Source organism: Esox lucius, chromosome 19, assembly GCF_011004845.1.
Source record: "Esox lucius isolate fEsoLuc1 chromosome 19, fEsoLuc1.pri, whole genome shotgun sequence".
In the NCBI taxonomy this organism is placed as follows: Eukaryota; Metazoa; Chordata; class Actinopteri; order Esociformes; family Esocidae; genus Esox; species Esox lucius.
In genome coordinates, this window is record NC_047587.1 from 6,324,612 (window position 1) to 6,345,312 (window position 20,701).

At 41.4% G+C, this 20,701-nt stretch overlaps 1 protein-coding gene across 6 annotated transcripts in view; it reads left to right on the forward strand.

The window, feature by feature from the left end:
* The first annotated feature begins 3,079 nt into the window (after positions 1 to 3,079).
* bicd1a (bicaudal D homolog 1a) overlaps positions 3,080 to 20,701 on the forward strand; it is a 52,839-nt gene continuing 35,217 nt past the window's right edge. For 5 of the 6 annotated variants that reach the window (XM_013138754.4, XM_013138755.4, XM_013138758.4 and 2 more), the window contains exon 1: positions 3,080 to 3,626. In XM_013138754.4, coding sequence (XP_012994208.3) covers positions 3,411 to 3,626 — 216 coding nt within the window. In that variant the 5' untranslated portion in view covers positions 3,080 to 3,410. Of the gene's footprint in view, positions 3,643 to 20,701 lie in introns of all 6 variants that reach the window. The other variant, XM_013138756.4, reaches the window with a different exon arrangement.

Sequence of the window (20,701 nt, forward strand, 5' to 3'; positions counted from 1 at the left end):
TAACATCACATTATAATAAAGTGAAAAGTTATCCGAAGTTTGTAGTGTTTAACTGAACCATGTATTACAGTTTCTGGAACCATCCAACATAAAAATTATTTAATGTTCTGGTGTGAAATTGTTACCATAACTGTGTGTATGTGTCTCTGTCTACTTGTTTCCCTTTTCAGGACCAAAATACATCACCATGTTTTGATATTAAATGAAAGTATGGAACGTACGTTTTTTACGTACTGTTTGATTGTAGTTAAGGTAAGTGTTTGGTTTAGGTTTAGTGCTATGGAGTAGGCAACATGGATAGACAGACACACCCACACACAAAGACACACACACACACACACACACAAAGACACACACACACACAAAGACACACAAAATGTGTTTTCCCCAAATTTGTTTTAAAATAATATAGAAAGGGACATGGTTTCCTGCCTTATACCTCCCACTCTTGCTTGCTGAAATTTAATCTAAGCTGCTTTCATTATTAAATATGATCTGATGGATGAAAACACAAAAGGTCCTCTGTTACTGTATGCATTTTCATAAAAGCAAACTTCCAAGCCAAGTAGACACGGGATTGAAGGGAGACACAAGAAATTTATATAAATGTGAGAATAATCATAGCCTTTGTTGCAAAAGTCTATGAAAATCTGGGCACAAAAAAGTGTGTTGTTCTTGCTCTGAGTTAGGTTGACAGATATTTAACAAACTATATCAGGGATAGATCTAGACATAGGTTTGGGATCTTGGGTGCTAGGGGACTGTCATGCCAAATATTGACATGTTTCTATTACTAATGCATTTTGTCTCAAGGTAGTTTTATCCCAATCACAACTCTTTTTGGTGACTGCTAAACCACTGCCTACCACAATAGTGAGAGAGAGAAATCCTTAAAAACAACAGCTCACTGTATTTCCTGAACGGTGAATCAATGTACTGTAGCGTAGAAGGGTTCATTTTGGAGGCCAGAGCAGTAAAGATAAAGTTTATAACTGAAGATAAATATTTATCCAACAAACATATAAAATCTGTAAAAGGAATAAAACCTGCACAAATATACACTAGTCATTTTTAAAAACATGACTGCGATTACATTAGAAAAGAGAAAAGGTGCTGTGAACAAGGTAAAGAAGGTGAATTGCAGCTGAATGCCTCAGGGCTTCCTTCACCTGACAGAGAACAGGAAAGAACCACACAGTGCCGGCCCTAGCCTTCTGGGGGCCCTAAGCAAAATTTGATTTGGGGGTCCCCTCTCCCCTAGTGGTCTGGGGCTCACTAGCTGTCCAGGGCTCCTGGCAGTCGGGGGCCCTAAGCAGACGCTTATGTTGCTTAGGGCCTAGGGCCGGCCCTGGAACCACAAATGAAAAGAGCAAGAACCAAGGGCTTTGAAGGACTATGTCAAAAAGAGACAACACAAGACAGGTACAAAGGACTTCAAAAATGGGAGCATGACTATAATCCGGTCTATATGCTGTCACAGCGTCTGCACATTGCCCATGACGAAAGGTGACCATAATTCATTTTACCACAACACAGAGGCCAAAAGGCTACACCGTGGAGACAGCCACTTTGACCACACTTTCCCACACCAATGTGGGCCCAGCAGCTGCATGAAAATGCCCACAGGGGAAAGTCTTCTTCAGGAGAGAGCTGGGAGAGAGGACTGACAGGACCCAGGCAGGGCCCAGTGGGAGATGAATGGCTGCCTCCCTTATGGGGAGATTTATGACACACTCAATATTGCAGTAATCAAGCAGTGGAGTTTTGTCTTAAGAGGAGCAACATTACAATGTATGTTGGTCAATGAGGGTGATGATTTTGAAGGTGGGTTTAGAGTTGTGCATAACGAGACCAGCAGCATTCCGATACAACATACACGATAACATTTCGGTGTTCTGCTGTAGTTTTTCCATTTATTTGTTCTGTTCATACTCATTAGTGTATTGCTTTCACCTGTATTTAGCTTGCCCCCTCATTATGCCCCCAGTTAAGTTCCTCCTGCCCTAGTGTGTCTTGTCTGTCATTGTTCCTGTTGTGTGAAGTTGTGTTTGATGTTTCTGGATGTTCTTGGGTGTTCTTTGAGTTACTCAGATCAAACAACCTTTACTTTTGAACCTCTGCTTTGTCCTGCTGCTACCTGCTATTCAAACGTGACAGGGTACAATACCTGAGTTCAGTAGTTAAAGCATCTGACAGGTAAAATAAATTATGGAGGATCTTTCAGGGCTTTATATTAGTTTTGTCGTGAAAACTCAAAGTTGCAGCTGTGAGACAATACCATGTAGAATATACAATTTGAGATGAATATCTTGACTGTTTAAAAAGCTATTTTAAGTAATAATGTAACTGTTTATCTTAGGAGCCGAAGCTCTGAGGACTGCAATTTGACGCTGGTCCCTAACTAATCCGTTTACCGGTATCCAAGTTGAATCTCTTCCGCCAATCCGCAGTCCGCAGTCAAACCTTACTGCCGCAGTCCGCACACCCGAATACGTTATTTCGTAACTTCGAGGCGGCGAATGTGTGAATATGAAACTATGTTTACAGCGGTCCTACCTAGACCAGCATGGACACCATCAACACAGTTGTTTGTGCTCCTTTGTCACTTGATATCTCAAAACACATGAACAATCATGCATGTTTATTTTAGCTCATAGTTTTTTTTTTTTGAGGGCGTTTGGAGGGGGTTGCGTCTGAAGAAAAAGTTCTGATCGTTATGGGCAGTTGCCCTGGGATGTTCCTGTATCTTCCAGTAGATGACAATGTTGAGTGCAATTATGGTAACTGACACCTATCCCAGTTGAAACAGCTTTGCTTTATATTGGATTTTTCTGTAGTATAATCACATTATTTTATTTGTTATATTCTTGTCTCTTTTAAATCCTTATTAAAAGTTATCACTACATACTTATTGTCAATATGTATCTTGCCTGACAATAATTATCTGAGAATGTTTATTTCCAATACTGGGTCTTATGCGACCTACGGAAAATGACCGAGCCAATAGGGTTCTCTTGTCTCAGTATTGTCAGGCAAGATGCCTCGACGTGTAGCCTGGTTACTGACGTCACGGGAGAAAGGATGGAATGGAAGCAACTTCGTGGACCACTTTGCTTCATAATAATCGAGAGATGCCGTCCTGTAGGCTGCCTCGCGTTAATAAGCAAATATTATTATGAAGAAATTATGGAATTTATCATTAGGCCACGAACAGTTAATTAAAGTAGGCTAATAATCATATGAATTCACTGGTATACCGCATTTATTTTTGTGCTGTTCCGCAATAGCCAATTCCACCCGGCTTCCCTACATTAAACAGCTGGAGGGTAGGTTCCGTGGCTTTTATTTCAGCGTTCTTCAGCCTCGGCCTCTGAGGACGGCGAAATTGGAGATAAGGACAGAGATAGGCGATGGCTGCGGGTGGAGGATGCGTGGAGACTGTGGATCAGTACCGGGCAGAGGTGGAGCGGCTTACACAGGAACTTGCGGAAGCGAACCGAGAGAAGATTAGGGCGGCGGAATGCGGTCTTGTTGTGTTGGAAGAGAACCAGACTCTGAAGCAGCAATATGCTGATCTGGAATCAGAACAAGAGACCCTGAAGCAAGAGTTGGAACAATTACAGGAGGTAGGCCTATGCCACAGTAGGTAGCCCTTCCCAATCTATAAAATACATACTCTTCTAATCTAAATGGCTCAGTCTCAACCAAAGGATGCTTTTATAAGATTGTAAATATAAGCAGCACCGTCAATACCCTGTATATTTATTTGCATTTTAGTCATTCAACACTCGTATCCAGAGCAACTTGCAGGACCAATTATGGTAACATGTCTTGCTCAAGGACGTAACAATTTGTCACATTTTACTAATTTCGTCTTGCAGATTAGAGCCAGCAATGCCTTCTTTGTAGGGAAAAAACATTCTTTATTGCTTTGTGTGTACACTTTGTATCTTACATTGCATGACCTTACATTGCATGATCATTCATCTCTTGCTGAAGTGCATATTCCCTGGGCAGTCCTGGGGTAATTCATTTAGCTAAGTGCCATTATTGTATAGAACCTGTTTCAGAGACCCAGGTGTTTTCCCATTCTGTTTACCTCTTAATGTGGGTGTCTCATACACACTAATATGGCATGTTTCACAGTAGTTATCCTGAGTGCACAGGGTTGTTCAAGATTCAGACCTTTATGTTGCATGTTGTTAAATGCACAGAATAAAAGCCGGAAATCCTGTGGTAATTGGAGGATGGCTTCTCGCCTACTGATCCAAATGCCAGGATATTCATTTTCGTGAAGAATCTCTGAAGTGTCTGGACACATACTCTGATCCACTTCCACAACTCAGCCGGGCCAGTCCCTTGTCTCTTTGTCTCCTGCCCCACTACCACTCCACATTCACTGGGGCTGATGGACATCTCATGCAGGGTCTGTTATTACGTTTTGATAAAAAGCTAAGTAGCAGTCAAATGGATTGCTGGACCAATCCTAATGGATTTGTTTGCGGGTTATTTAACCAGAGATGTCACTGTTCCTTTAACCACAGACCATATGTTCTTCCCCTCTCATTTTGGTAGACTGCTCCCTTAAGCCACTGTCCTCCCATGAAGAACTACACAGAAGCAGTATTGTGTGATTCATTTCTAGTGTGCTTTTGTGGTTGCTTTAAATAATATTGTGAACTTCATGCCTTTAGTTACAGACTTTGCCTGGTCCGAGTTGCTTGGTATTAAATGATGTATGACGTGTTCAAGCATTTTGACATCCATAAAGCAACAAGGCAGGATGGGTGCTGACAAAGCTCCAACACCAAGGTCATGAGGGGGAATCTACAGGGGGAATCAGGAGGACGGCAAGCCAGGAAAGGTTTGGGGGGAGAGAGAGGTGCCATTGGATAATGAGTAACTTCCATATACAATGCAGCGCAGTTCTGCCAGATTTGACCAATCTTGTCTATGACAGTACAGTATATCAGTTACATTTATCCAGATTTTCCTATTTTTTCCTTGGTTTTGTCAAAACCCAAAGGCAATTCTCTGTTGGATTTTGTCTTCAGTTAACAGTTTACTAATGCATTCTTTCATTATTAAATTTAAGTAAACTCACACAGTGTGTCCTTTGACTTAGGAAATGTCGTAGTTATCACAAAAGTTTGCGAGTTCAAAATTCAAGGGAAATATTTGTGCCTGATCTGATCTTGACACTGGCATTTTTTTGTAAAGCAAACAAAGGCATTTAAAAAAAAACAACAGAAAAAACAATGTAACAAAAAAAACATATTGTGCACTGCCATCATGTCCTCACTCCTCCCGTTTTATCAACAACTAGCATGTCGTTGAATGTGAATATGTATATGTGTCGAGTCTGGATGGAAACGTAGCTGCTCAGTGGGTTTTGCTGCTCGTTCATGTCTGAGCATATTTGGACCAGATTAAAACGATGTTGCGCTAGCCTATCGGGTTTGGAACTACTGTCATGTTCATATATGGCTTTATCAGATCTCAGGCTGATATGGATCCTTTAAATAATGATGTGAGGGATGATGAGGCAGAAATAGAAGGAAAGACAGAGATTGAGATGGAGAAAGCTATAGCACAGCTAATTATCCAAAGTGCTTGACTTGCAACATAGTTCGCCTCATACAGTGCATCCTGATTTAACGGTCTGATTTGCACTTAATACATATCCATAGATCCTCTGTATGTATCAAAGGCCATTCCCGTCCTCATCCCTCCTCATCCTGCTGCTTCATCTGAGTCATCCTCTGCCGCGCGCATCTCCCCGGGCTAGGCTATGACATGCTAGCTCTCGTTCTGTATCCATCCCTGTGTGGAAGTTCTTATGCTAAATGTATTGGCAACTGTTTTATAATAGACTTAAATGCTGTTCCTGAATTACATTACTTTTATAATGTAGTTTGCCCCTGGTGGTGTTTTAATGGCCTGGCAGATTTCTGTCTGGTGATGTACAGTACTGTGCACAGTCTTAGGCAGCTGAAAGTCGAACTAAAGTTGTTTATTTGGATAGTAAGTGTTTATTAGAAGAAAAAAAAAAGTATTTATATTTATTATATATTTATTTTAATTAAATCAAATAAATGGCCTTAGTTTTTTTGCACTGTAGTGTAGTTGTACACATGGAACCTTAAAACGTACCAGCCTCTGTCTTTCTGGTCCCACCCTGCCTTGAGGCATCAGAAGGACGGGTTCTCTCTGGGTGCCTGCCTCGACCTACAACGTGGCCTGACACATCAAGACAAGGCCTGATAGTAGAAACCTGCCGTTTCCTTCCATCCCTAGCTCCCCCCCTCTCCCTCCATCTTCTATGCATCTCCCTCCCCATCTCTCCCCTTACATTTTATTCTATGGATTTCTGTCAATATTGAACGCAGAATATAAAGTAACTTTAACTCTCCACTTCCTGTTCATCATCACAAAGTGTGGATGGAACTGTACACGTGGAACTGCTTTGTGAATGGGGTGGCAGGCAAGTGAAATCCCAAAGCTAATACGGTATTTATCCTGATTATATAGTCTATATTTAGTCTATACTGGGTTAGTGGTTGGATACACGTACATCGTTCCTTCTCCGTTTTACATTTGTATCTCCTTTGATGAACAGTTGCAGTATGTTGATACCGATAAGGTTCATTTTGTAAGAGGCAGATGCATCTGCAGGTGCATAGCAGAAGCTTGGAAGACACTATGACGAGGATGGGTGAAAGAAATGCAAAGACAGTTTCTCCGCTGTTGCAAAACATCGCTTCCTGTCTCCCAGGAGCTCCACTCCACTCAGTACTGTGGCCCGATCCATAAAGTGTGTGTGTGTGTGCGTGAATGCATCGCGTCTTTGTTTTCAGATGTCTGGTATGTGTCGGTCACTCTTGACTTCTATTCTGACTCCAACACGGTTGCATAATGGTAGTGTTGACTTGGGCTGATGATCCTTACACACACACAGAGACCACACCCCTGTGGCCTGGCTGGGGGGGGCTGTGGCCAGATCTGAGCTGGGAGGGCCTGGGCATGGAGGGGCTGCTGTAATCATTTGTCTGTCTTTGAGAGTAGGTCAGCCAGAGCCGAGTGCTCACCATCCCCCACTGGGAGAGTGGCTGCGGCATTTCACACACAGACACATTCCTCCGGACAGTCAGCATGACTCAGGACTGGACCTGTGGGTAATGACATGTCCGTAATGATTTATATTTAGCATTTTAGTCACTTCTCCAGGGTGACTTTTGGATTGAAAACATTTAGGACCGTTAGTATGTTACATTTTAGGTTACAATTGGGTGGAAAGGTGATGAAAGAGCCAACTGGAAACTGGGGATTCTTAGGTAAACACGATGAAATGAGGACCAGATTGGAGTTCTAGCCATAACACCAGGGTTAACACCCCTGCTCTTACGATACATGCTATCTTTAGTGACCACAGAGTCGGGACACCTGTTTGAACAGCAACATTTAATGAGTCTTTGTTTTTAAGGCCAAACCATTTAATGACTCACTGTGTGGAACCACAACATCCATGTCAGTAGCCTGGCCACAGTATCTTTTTTGTTCTTTTCTTTTGAAGTATCTATTTTAGTGCTCTCCACGGACTATTGCATAATGCTTGTTGTTATGTGCCTGAAAGGCAGAGCAGAAATAAGCTGTATCACGGTATATGCTTGTTGCGTTAAAAGCAGCCAAGGAGCCTTTATCACTGCTCTCATGGGTGACTCCCCGGGGTCTATAAATAATGTGGTTTCGAATTATTATGTGTTGTTCATATTTTACTAACAAATATCAAAATCGAATTTGTATTGGTCACATGCTTTGTAAACAACAGATGACAAGTAACAGAGAAAAACTACAGTCAAAATGTTGTTTCATGCTACACTGCACAACTTAAACAAGTCTCGGATCGAAGACTGGCAACAAAGCTTACCATAATTATAGAATAAAATGTAAAATGACACATTTAGAGCATGTGTAATGGAGTTAAGAACTTCCAGAAGCTCATGCCACAGAAAGATTTTATTGTGTTCAATGGGGCTATACAACTGAAACATTTTGTATAGCTCCAATGTTGGAACATTGTCAGTCACGTGTGTTTGCGAAGCAGAGGACCCCAGTTCTGCCCAGTGTCATGGACGATGCAACACTGTTAGCAACAGCATGTTGACATTGGTTTCCTTGGTGCTGTGACCCGGATCACTCAGGGACACGTGGGGTGGTCGAAGCGAAACGGTCACACATTTATTGTTCATACACATTTATATTCATACTTTGAAAATTGTCAAACTTTGCGTCGGCTTCTCTGCAGCCTGCTGAAGCCAGAATCTGTTCATATAACTGGAAGTTACCGAACCACAGCGAAAAAATCTAAATAAATGGTAGAACATTGTCAATAATTACCCATTCCTACAAAGACGTGTGGCAACGTATTATGGTCTCCTCCAAGGGTAGTGTGTAACGATAAATATGCCGACGTGAATAATATTACACACTTGTTGTTTTCTGTTTTATACTAAAAAGTTTGATAATGATGGTTATAATTACAAGTTCCTTTATTAAATAATGTCCCCAAGTTATTCTAAAAACATTGCTTGTGATAATAGTGATGGTTATAAGTACTTAATCCTTTATTAAATGTTCTCGTGTATGTTGTGATAATTGATGGTTAACATTTCTTGGTCCTAACTTGAATAATCTTATTCTGAAACATATATTGTGATATATAAATAATTGAATGCTCCTTTCTTAAATAATGTTATTACACATTTCCATTTAGCCAAATTAAATTAACTGTCGATTAGGCTACTCCCTCCATACATATAAATATTTTTGCGCTATAAATAGTATAAATAAGCTGTGCTGGAAGACTTTTTATTCAAACCAAAACAAGAGATGCCAAGCTTCATAAAGTTCTCTTGATCACTATGCTGGAGGACAGCTGCAATAGTCAGGGACACTGCAACAATGAGTCTCTCTTCCGTCTTCATACCAGTGCGTTGTAATGACTACTTTTCTGTGTCTAGTAACCGAACAAGAATGCGCGAAAATAACATATGGCATAATTATGTACGTTGTAATATACACTGAACAAAATTATAAATGCAACACTTTTGTTTTTGCCCACATATATACTTTCTCTCTGTACACAAAAGGCCTATTTCTCTATTTGGCCCATGGTGTTTTTAGTTACCCCTTAAGCCTTAGATCTTTGAGTTCAGCTCATGATAAAATGGGGCAAAAACAAAAGTGTTGCGTTTATAATTTTGTTCGGTGTACGTATTGTACAGATCACAAGTGGACCCATCTCAACCAACCAAGATGGTGCCGCAGATGGCTGCCTCAGTTAGTTGGTGCTACATTTTTTTGTCTTATTTTGTCTGTCAAATCAGTGTTCTGCCACAATTCTCTGATTGTTTTCTGAAGAAAGGAGCTCATTAACATCAGGGAAACAGAAGCTGTGGATTTATTCCTGGATTGTCTCGTAACATCTGTTGAATTACTGGACATTCTGGTCAAAGCTACATCTGCATTTTGTCAAGCAGTGAAACACAGCCAGAGAGATAAACGTGGACTACGTACTCCGCTGCCTGGAATATTCCTCGCCAACGTGCGATCACTTAGCAACAAACTGGACGAACTTCACTTGCTGTTGGGGAAAACGACGACAGACCCGTGACCCTGACCTCGGTGGTTATGAACTCATTTGAGCACCTTGTGCTGTCGCACCTCAAGACCATCACCTACCCTCTACTAGACTCACTGCAATGTGCCTACAGAGCCAAGGGGTCGACACCGTCAACATGGCTCTTCACTTCATCCTCCAGTATTTGGACTCCCCTGGAATCTATGCCAGAATCCTGTTTGTGGACTTCAATTCTGCATTCAACACCATAATTCCCGCTTTGCTCCAGAATAAGCTATCCCAACTGGGAGTGCCCAAATCCACATGCAGGTGGATCACAGCATTCCTGTCCAACAGGAGGCAGCACGTGAGGCTGGGGAAGCACCTGTCTGACCCCCTGAACATCAGCACCGGCTCCCCTCAAGACTGGGTCCTGTCACCCCACTCTTCTCCCTGTACACCAACAGCTGCACCTCCAGTCACCACTCAGTCAACCTTCATCTCTCCACCCTCATCTGACTTATTTCTGATGGAGACGAGTCCACCTACAGGTGGGTAATTGTTCAACTGGTGTCCTGGTGCAGTCAGAACAACTTGGAGCTCAACACCCTAAAGACAGTGGAGATGAGAGTGGACTTCAGGAAAAACCCAGCTGCCCCCCCCCAATGCCCTGGGTGGCTCCCCAGTCAACTCTGTAGAGTCCTTTCACTTTCTGGGCACCACCATCGCACAGGAGCTGAACATCACCTCGTTCTAAAGACAGCTCAGCAGAGGATGTACTTAGTTAGTTAATGGTCTTTTTTATCCCAGAGTGGCAATTTGTTGCAGAGCCAGCAGTACATTCAACTATCAACACAATTAACACAGTTAACTCCCCAAACACCACACAACAATTCACACACACAAAACCCAACAACAACACAGAATTACTTTGTATAATTCAGTAGGCCAATAGCAACAGGGACAAAATAATTGTTAAATCTGTTGGTCTTACGTCTTGGTAGGTTGTATCTGTGACCAGATGGATGGAAGCAACCTGAACTCACCAAACAAGGGGTGACTAATGTCAGTATGGATTGACTGGGCCTTCTTTGTAACTCTGACTTTATACAGTTGGGAGACGTCATTTAGATATATACCTGCAATTATACTGCACAATCTAACAATTCCCTCCAACTTTCCCTCCAAATTTAAATTTTTCACAGACAATGACCCAAATCAGCAAGAAAAAGATAAGGTTAAAACAGACTCAATAAAACATTGTCATAAAAGTGGTGTTGACATTAAAACATCTAAGCTTCCGATAAAAATGCATGCACTGATGGGCCTTTACACTAACAACACCCGTATTTGGTTCAAAGGTTAACTCTATCAATTATTGTTCCCAGGCACTTGTACTGCTGAACAACCTCAACATCTTGACCATAAATAACAGCAGGAAGAATTGGGGAGGACTTCTTCCTAAAATCAATTATAATTTCCTTTGTTTTTGACACAAATTATGATGCACTTCTACACTGCCATCATAAAGTCCACCATAACCTCCTCCATCACCGTCTGGTTCGCTGCAGCCACTGCCAAGGACAAGGGCAGACTGCAACGCATCATCCAATCTGCAGAGAGGAAGATTGGCTGCAATCTGCCGTCAGTACAAGGCCTACACACCTCCAGGACGCAGAGGCGAGGGGCAAAGAAGTCAATTTGCAATGACTTCTCAGTTGGAAATCTCCCTAATGGGGCCCCATGAAGGGAGGGGTAACTAAAAACAAATATTCCCTCAGGTCCTATGTGCCAATGGCGAGCGCTAGCGAGACAAAGTCAAATTTGAAGAGGGACTTCCATCTTTCAAATCTGCTGTGTTGGAACATTTTGGATTCAGCGTTCAATATGATGACGAGGGTAAGAAGACTATAAACAAAGTACAGTCCACAAGCATTGCTTTGGCACTGTCGGCTACTTGAGTGGAAACACTTCTAACATGTTGTGATCCATACTGAAACCGTTTTCGTGACCCACAAATCGTGATCCATACAGAACCGTGGGCCCTCAGTACAGTTGCGTTTCTATTACGATACCAATGAATTTATAATTTTTTTATTGTTTGAATGAGACCGTACATAAAAAAAAACATTTGTTTACATCTTTCCTTATTATGGAAGGCGAAATGCTATTTGTAAGAGATTTTGATGCAGGCACGTTGTAAAATACTATTTAAATAAGGTGTCTGGTCAGCGAACATACCACAGAATGTTAGAAATACCATCGGCCACTTAAACGGCTGTAACTTGTTTACAGTAAGAGGTATTTCAGATGTTCAAACCTTACAAAACAACTCTATATTCTATTTTTTTTAATAAATGTTGTGTAAATGGCAGGTGTTTGGGGAAATAATTATAGATTTTGTCCAAAATACACATTTCCTCAGGAATTATTTCTTAACTGAACACCAGTTCATTGACTCGGTTCCTATAGTATGTCATGATTGGACAACTGGAGCTGTGTTCTCACCACAAGGATTACTGCCAGTGTTCGAGTGGATGGTTTTCACTGAAAATGTTACCTGTGAAAGAGTAGATGTGGCCTGTTGTTCACATCATAGAAAGAGACATGACTGTTGTCATAATCAATGTAAATCCCTATCTTCTTGGGGTTCTGACACAGAGGGTGAAAGCGTGGTTTCCAGCAGCTAAATACTTATCACGTTCCCTCAGACATATTAGGAATACATGCACTGCACATTTTTTTAAAACATTTACACTTAAATCACACATCGGGTCTCGATGAAGGAAATATATGAAAAATCAAAATTAGGGATGCACCCACACCGATACTGGGCTCGTGCACTTGCACTCGTACTCATAGAAATATGCCGATACCGCGTCATGGAAAGTGAAACTGGATGGTTGTGTCTCCTCCGGATGCGTAAGTATAGAATATAGAACTCAAATTGGTAGAGCGGGAAGACGGAGATGTCAGCAATGACACAAGTAGAGTGCAAGCTCTGCTCTGCTAAATTGTCAAGAGGAGGAAAGGAAAAACTCTAATTTAACACAAGCAATTTGATAAAACATCGTTAGACACAACACAGTGCAGAGTTCACGGAGTATGCTAATGCTAGCAGCGCAGAACCACAAAAACAGCTAACTCCAACACCGGAGAAGCAAAATCAAATGTCCAGAGACAGCTAGCAGGCAAAAAGAATAAAGAGCTGAGCAATTAATCGGGTTGTAAAATCGCACGAGCATCAGAGCAGAGAAACAACATTCAGAGTATTAAACCAGCGAGTGAGGTCAGAGAAAAGTAACTGACTGTTATGCGCACGTTTGTGTTGAACTATCAGTAAGTGGGTGTCAAATTTATATAAAGGTAGCCTTTGTCTGAGCGACAACCCATGGTAAGAAGCTAGCAAACTGTCATAACTCGATAACTACAATGGATTAGCGTCAACGTTTTATACATTTACCAGCATACCAGAATTCGATCTAGTGTAGCTTTGAGTACTTGGTATTGGTACTCAGTATCGGCAAGTACTCAAATATAAGTACTCGTACTCCATCTGAAAAAAAGTGGTATCGGTGCATCCCTAATCAAAATCTTCTCTGTACTCTGTGTAATTCGTTGAGAACAAAATGACGTAACATGACGTAACAATGGAAACCAAAATCACCAACCAAACTGAAAATCAAAGTAAACAATTGAAATCACAGGCTGTTCATCAGGGCAACTCATAATGTGACTCAGTAGTGTGTATGGCCCCCACGTGCCTGTATGCACTCCCGACAACATCTGTGCATGCTCCTGATGAGACGACGGATGGTGTCCTGGCGGATCTCATCCCAGACCTGGATCAGGGCATCAGTGAGCTCCTGGACAGTCTGTGGGCTACTTGGTGGCGTTGGATGCACTGATACATAACGTCCCAGAGGTTCTCAATTGGATTAAGGGCTAAGGAATGTAAGGACCAATGGCATCAATTCCTTCATCATCCAGGAACTGCTTACACACTTTGGCCACATGAGGCCAGGCATTGTCCTGCACCAGGAGGAACCCAGGGCCCACTGCACCAGCGTAAGGTCTGACGATGGGTCTGAGGATTTCATCCCGGTACTTAACACAAAGTAGCAGATACCGGTCCTGCTGCTGGGTTGATGCCCTTCTACGGCTCTGTCCAGCTCTCATGTAACGGCCCAACTCCTGGTATCTCCTCAATGCGCTTGAGACTGTACTGGGAGACACATACTGGCACATATGCCTTCACAAGAAGGTGCCAACCTGTAGGAGCAGGACTACCTGTGCAACCTGAATGGGCCACAGTTACCAACTCATGCTACCAGTAATGACAAGGACACTAAAAAAACACCAAGAACTAGAGAAGAATCAGTCAGGAAGGATAAGGAGAGATCAATTGTCCGTGTCCACCACCTGCAAAACCATTGCCTTTCTGGGGGTTGTCTTTCTGTTGCCTCTCCAGTGCACCTGTTATCACTTTCATTTGCACCAAAACAGGGGACACTGTTTCAAAATCTTTATGCTTCCTAACTGGACAGATTGATACTTCTGAAGTTTAATTGACTTGGTGTTATGGACTCTATGGCCACTCTTAAGTCCCAGTTTGTTTCCCCCTTAACCTGCACCTCATAGAATTCCCCTGAGGTAAAGCCCTCCTTTCCAAGCACAATCAAATATTGATCAAACCTTTAAGGATTGTCAGTCAAGTCCTCACTTGTTTCCTGTCTTCAGAGATGATGAGGTTGGGATGTGCTGTATCAGGATCAAAAGTCACATCCACTGCACACGACTTGATCCTTACCAACTCTGCGGAAGACACCCTGTTCTCCTCACTATTGAGTGCTTCCCGCAGCTTTTCCACTCCTCTCCTCATGGCCCCAACACTGGGATCACTGTGAACACTGATCCCAGACCAGTCGATGGTGGCTGGTGGGGAACACAGGGATGGAAACATCTGCCGATCTTTGGGGTGGTCCTTAGTGTCTGAGAGCTGCTTCAGCGTAGTTCTCTCCCGTAGAGATTTCCTGTTACATTTAGAATTTGCTCAACAGCCAAGTTTTTTGCTTCTTTGTGCTTCACATTAATCATTCATTTAATTAATTACTTCTATGTAGGTCTTCACAACAAATCGTGCCATGTCAGGCAGGAATATAACTGTGTCCTCTTTCTCCCTCTCTAAATTTTTCTCAATATTTGCTGACTGTAAGATTTCTTCAAATTTCTCTTTCCGATCCTGGATCATCAGGTCCATTTCAACCATCACCTCTTCTAATTCCGCCTCTCCACACTCATCCCCTGTGTAGACATTGTGGTGAATGACCTGGGCCTTGCAAAACGGATACTGACCCGTTTGGCCACTTCGACAGGTGTGTCTGTCTTGTGAGGTAAACTGTGCAAAAATATTGCGTGTGCAATATGCATTTTCCACTGGCTTATTACATTTCACGCTTCCATAATGTGCACAACGCTGCGTTTACAATTCTAATTAATAGATCTAATTGTTGGAAATATCAACATTATAAGCAAAACATTATGATCTGTCCCATTATCCTTATTTGATGTGGTGACAGGTTTAGGCTAATGAGCCAATAACTGTGATTGGACTAAAATGAGACTAAAACATTAGAGCATTTTGTTGACTAAAAGAGCTCAATCATTATTGAAATTATATAAATGTGACTTCAACTGAAAGATATTTTAGTATAATGTAATGTGATCAATGACGTCCGAAGCTATGTATGAATTGTGCTATATAAATGAATAATCTTGCTTCGTTTAACCAAGCTCTTTTCAAACCAGAACGCTACACCTCACTGTGCTCAAATAACCACATACCAAAGCAGCACATCTAACACTGTGGCGCAACCATGTCACTCCAGACTGCCGTTCACATGGCGATGGGTTCTATTCTCCCTGTTGCGGTTAATACGATTTTGCTGCAAAATGTCATCCTTTCTCCCTCCACAAATTCCTGTTTTATTGAGGTTACCCTTTTCAATGGTCTTCATTATCCATTCATTGTTACAATTACTTTGAGTCCTCCGCTCCGGGCTGAATAAAATACAATCTAAATCAAACATATCATATGACATTTTGTCCAGCAGATGTCCCTGCTGTGCATTGTGTTGGAAAGCTTTGCGTTAATGAAGCATTTTCGAAACAAGCCTCAATGGTTCAGAAAGCCTCGGATTCCCATCCCCATACTTCACCAGAGATAACCACCTTGGAGGTCATTATATACAGCACCAGGCTGGGATAGTTTCATTTTACTGTAATTCTGTAACGTTTGGAAGCAGGACACAGGTGCAGAGGTATTGAAACAAACTGACTTTACTGTAAATACTCACGAACAGCAAACGTCACATGGAATAATAACAGACAACAAACTCTAGGGCAGGAGGAACTTAAATAGGGACATGACGAAGGAGAAAACAAGGCACAGGGAAACCAATTACCATAATGACACTAAACTGAACATAGAAACAAAGAAACTAGGACAGAATGACATAGAAACGGAATGACACAGACTGTGACCGGCCGTTACAAATACCCTGACGTCAAACTCCATATCAGCTTAAAGTATTTATTTCCTTCTCTTTCTTCTAAACAACTATTGCATAATAACAATTTACAACTCTTTTAACCTATAGGTCAATGTCCGAGGCAGTGCAAATTATAGCCATTTTGGATTTAATGGCATTCATAAATCCACTTGTTCAGTGAAATAAATAACTTCTTTACATTAAAATGTATATTCAACCTAGAAGTTCTGCTAGCACAGTATATCGGGCATCATTTGTCTGAGGTCATGTAGGGTGTCACGATTAGGACATTTTAGTTGACGATTAATTTTCACACAAATAATTGTGATTAACCGTTTAATTGTCTACAATGTAAATGATATGCCACTATTTTAGTGTGAGTCTTATAATATTGCAGAAATACACGTGGATCCGGAGATGAGTCTCCAGATGTGGCGTTTACGCTTTTGAGCGCCACCTTTCTGGAGCAAATCCAGCCGATTGCCTCCTCCAAATTATTGGCCTCAACTCTTTCAGTTTGACTTAAAACCAAAATGCACCCAGAGCGGTGCCGTTGTGTTAAGCTCTGGAACTACCATTATATCAATGTTGTTAACGATTTCTGTTCACAAAACGCATCCGCAATGCAATGACAATAACATTTTGTTGTGCACCTGAAATTAAGAAGAGAACGAGCTTCAGAAAACAATCTGTGCCTATAACTTTCCACGGAGCTGTGAGACAGTCTTCTGCTCACATGTCCTAGACATCCAAAATGATGGAAACAGACATAATTCGAGTGCTATTTGTTGAGACCTTTCTGACATTGGCCTGAAACCTCATATTCAGATTGGAAACATGATTTTGGAAAAAAAAATTGTGCAGAATTATCGTTGAAAGATCATTGTCCATCAAATAATCGCTATCAGCCAACCCTGCCAATTAGGCATTGACATTAAGGAAGTCTGCAGACAGGGGAGGGGGGCCCAACTCTCTCCATGGAGACACACAGTCCTTTACCACCAGGATGCCTGGAGTTCACTCTGTCCTCTGAAAGGGTAATACAGCTCAGGTGCCCCTGTGTTTCTTATGGATGGAGGTTGTGAGGCTCTGCTGAAGGGTTCTGGTTCAGTGACGTACAGCATGAAGGCCACATAGGAATGTAAAGGAACATGCATTCATCTCTGTGGTTCATGTGGATTGTTCGGTACTGGGCTGTATGATGGGGATTTAGTTGTAGGGATTTTAGGGTCTCTGTTTATTTGTGTTTTTTTTAATTGACAATTTAGTAGTCTAATTTGAACAACTGTTTATTTATATACAATATGACAATATGTTGCCCAGCGCAGTGAGACATTTGTTGTCAGACAAGTTTTAGTTAAGGTAAGTGGGAAATATTTTCATTTAAAATAAGGTTTTATCTATTTCATTTGTTCTGTGGTAGTTTTACAGACGGCATAAATCAAGTAGATAAAGCCTTCTAAGAACCAGCCATAGCCAGAAGCTTGCTAAAAATGTGTGTGTGGGGGGGGGGGGGGGGTCGTAATGATGGCACAGTGAAAACACAATTTAACATAGCTAATGTAACTGAAAGACACAGGGTGGACAGCCGTGGCGTTCAACAGCGCTTGGAATGTTGCCTTTGGGCTTTCTTTCTCTTTGTTCTTTCTCTCTGTCTTTCTCTCTCATTGCCTGGTTTCTCTTTTGCTATCATATGTTTCTTGATCTCACTCTACCCCCCCCCCCCCCCCCAGTGCCTGTAAATTACTCATTTAACACTACCTAGAGCATGTGTAATGGAGTTGCCTAACTACCATAAGCTCACTCCACAGCTATCTGTGTCAGAACCCAAGCTTTCACTAGATTGCAAATAATGATTATAAAGGTGCTTACTGCAAGTAAGGAGTTAAATTGTTATTTTAATAAGCAAAAACAACTTTTAAATAAAAACATGATCTTCTTGAATTTACACCAGGCTTCCTCCAGGGTAAGACTGATTTACTCATGCGAAAATCACAAGGGAGCTTACAACAATCGCAGAGGGACTAAATATACATATCACCTAAACTAGATGAAGTTGTTAAGTGGCTTGCTGGCAACATGATAACATGACTGGCTGGCTGGAAAAGGAACTCCTCATTATAGGTTCATTTGAATGGTTTTAGTACCCAAATAACTTCACTGCGCTGTTCCACACTAATTTGAGGTAATTATTTCAAAAGGTATATAAATCCACCCACTGATTCTTCTCAAGGTGTTTACCGAGAGTTTTCTGTCAGCTGGTCTTTTAGCACTGTCTGTAAGTCCTAGAAAACTTTCTAGCTTTTGATTTAACAAGCCTATTTAGGCAGAATATCTTAAACTAGGTATTATGGCATGCTGCACCTATTATTGCTTATCTGTTTAGAGATGTGTCAGGTATTTTCTTAGGTGTTTATCCTAGAAGTGGCTTTAGTTCTCGTTCTCCATAAAGGTGGTGATAACAGTAATTTAGACAACTAGGCTTTCATGACTATCATGTCATGTCTAGAAAAAATCAAAAATTTTATTTGCAGTCTTTTCTAGATTGAAACTGAACACAGAACACAGACAGAAGGCTTCTGACCAGGACACAACAAAATGTCTGCTGCTACTAATTATTATATGTACATTTGTTAACGCTTTCGTTATAGCGGGGGAAAAGCTCTAAAAGTAAATAGAAAATATGAGGGTTGAGACTCACAACCAGCGTCAATTCTAATTCACATAGCCCTAAGCTAACTTGTGCTAATGACGTTTCCAGGCAACCTGCAGAGGCCATCAGTGTGTCTGACATAGAATACCAGTCAGCCTCCCTGCCTGCCTAGGGGCAAAGAGCTCTCTCTCTCTCTTAATCAGAGGAGATTTGTATTTCATACAGAGCATGAAAATTTTTTGTGAATTCCACTATTAGAATATGAATTAGGGGCAACCACATTAATGCTTAGATTAGATTAGCAAAAACAGAAGAGTGTCAGAGTCACGGGAGGCTTCCTCCATCAATGTGTTTTTGGAGGCAGCGCGGGACACAAGGAGATATACAGTGTCTATAAAAAGTCTACACACCCCTGTTAAAATGCCAGGTTTTTGTGATGTAAAAGAATGAAACAGAACTTTTTCCACTTTTAATGTGACCAATAATGTGAACAATTCAATTGAAAAACAAACTGAAATCCTTGAGGGGGAAAAATGTAAAATAAAAACCTTACAATAACCTGGTTGCATAACTCTTATAACTGGGAATGTGGCTGTGTTCAGAATTAACCAATCACATTCAAACTCATGTTAAACAGAAGTCATTATACACCTGCCATTATTTAAAGTGACTCTGATTAATCAAAAATAAAGTTTGGCTGTTCTAGTAGGATTTTCCTGACTTTTTCACAGTTGCATCTCAGAGCAAAAGCCTTGGTCCGCAGAGAGCTTCCAAAGCATCAGAGGGATCTCATTGCTAGAAGATATCAGTCAGGAGAAGGGTACAAAATAATTTCCAAAGCATTAGATATACCATGGAACACAGTGATGACAGTCATCATCAACTGGAGAAAGTATGGCACAATAGAGACATTACCAAGAACTGGACATCCCTCCAAAATCGATGAAAAGACAAGAAGAAAACTGGTCAGGGAGGCCTACAGCAACATTAAAGGAACTGCAGGATTCCCGTATTCTTCATATGAATGGGCAATGGGGTAGGGTGGCAAGACGGAAGCCTTTTCTTACAAAGAAAAACATCCAAGCCTAGCTAAAGTTTGCAAAAACAAACATCAAGTCCCCCAATAGCACATGGGAAAATGTGTTATGGTCTGATGAAACCAAGGTTTGGCCAATTTTATGGCCATATTTCCAATGTTTGGCACAAAAACAACACTGCATGTCACCCAAAGAACACCATACCCACAGTGAAGCATGGTGGTGGCAGCATCATGCTTTGGGGCTGTTTTTGTTCAGCTGGAACTGGGGCCTTAGTCAGGGTGGAGGGAATTATGAACATTTACAAATAACAAGCAATGTTGGCACAAAACCTTCAGACGTCCGTTAGAAAGCTGAAGATGAAGTTCTCCTTTCAGCATGACAACGACCCAAAGCACAAATTCAAATCCACAAAAGTATGGCTTCGCCAGAAGCAGATTAACTTTTTGGAATGGCCCAGCCAGAGCCCAGACCTGAATCCAGTTGAACATCTGTTGGGTGATCTGAAGAGGGCTGTGCACTGGAGATGTCCTCACAATCTGACATATTTGGAGCACTTTTCAAAAGAAGAGTGAGCAAATATTGCCACGTCAAGATGTGCCATGCTGATAGACTCCTACCCATAAAGACTGAGTGCTGCAATAAAATCAAAAGGTTCTTCAACAAAGTATTAGTTTAAGGGTGTGCACACTTATGCAACCAGGTAAATGCAAATCTTTCCCCCTCAAAGATTTCAGTTTGTTTTTCAATTGAATTGTTCACGTTATGGGTCACATTAAAGGTGGAAAAGGTTATTTGTCTCATTCTTTTACATCACAAGAACCTGGCATTTTAACAGGGG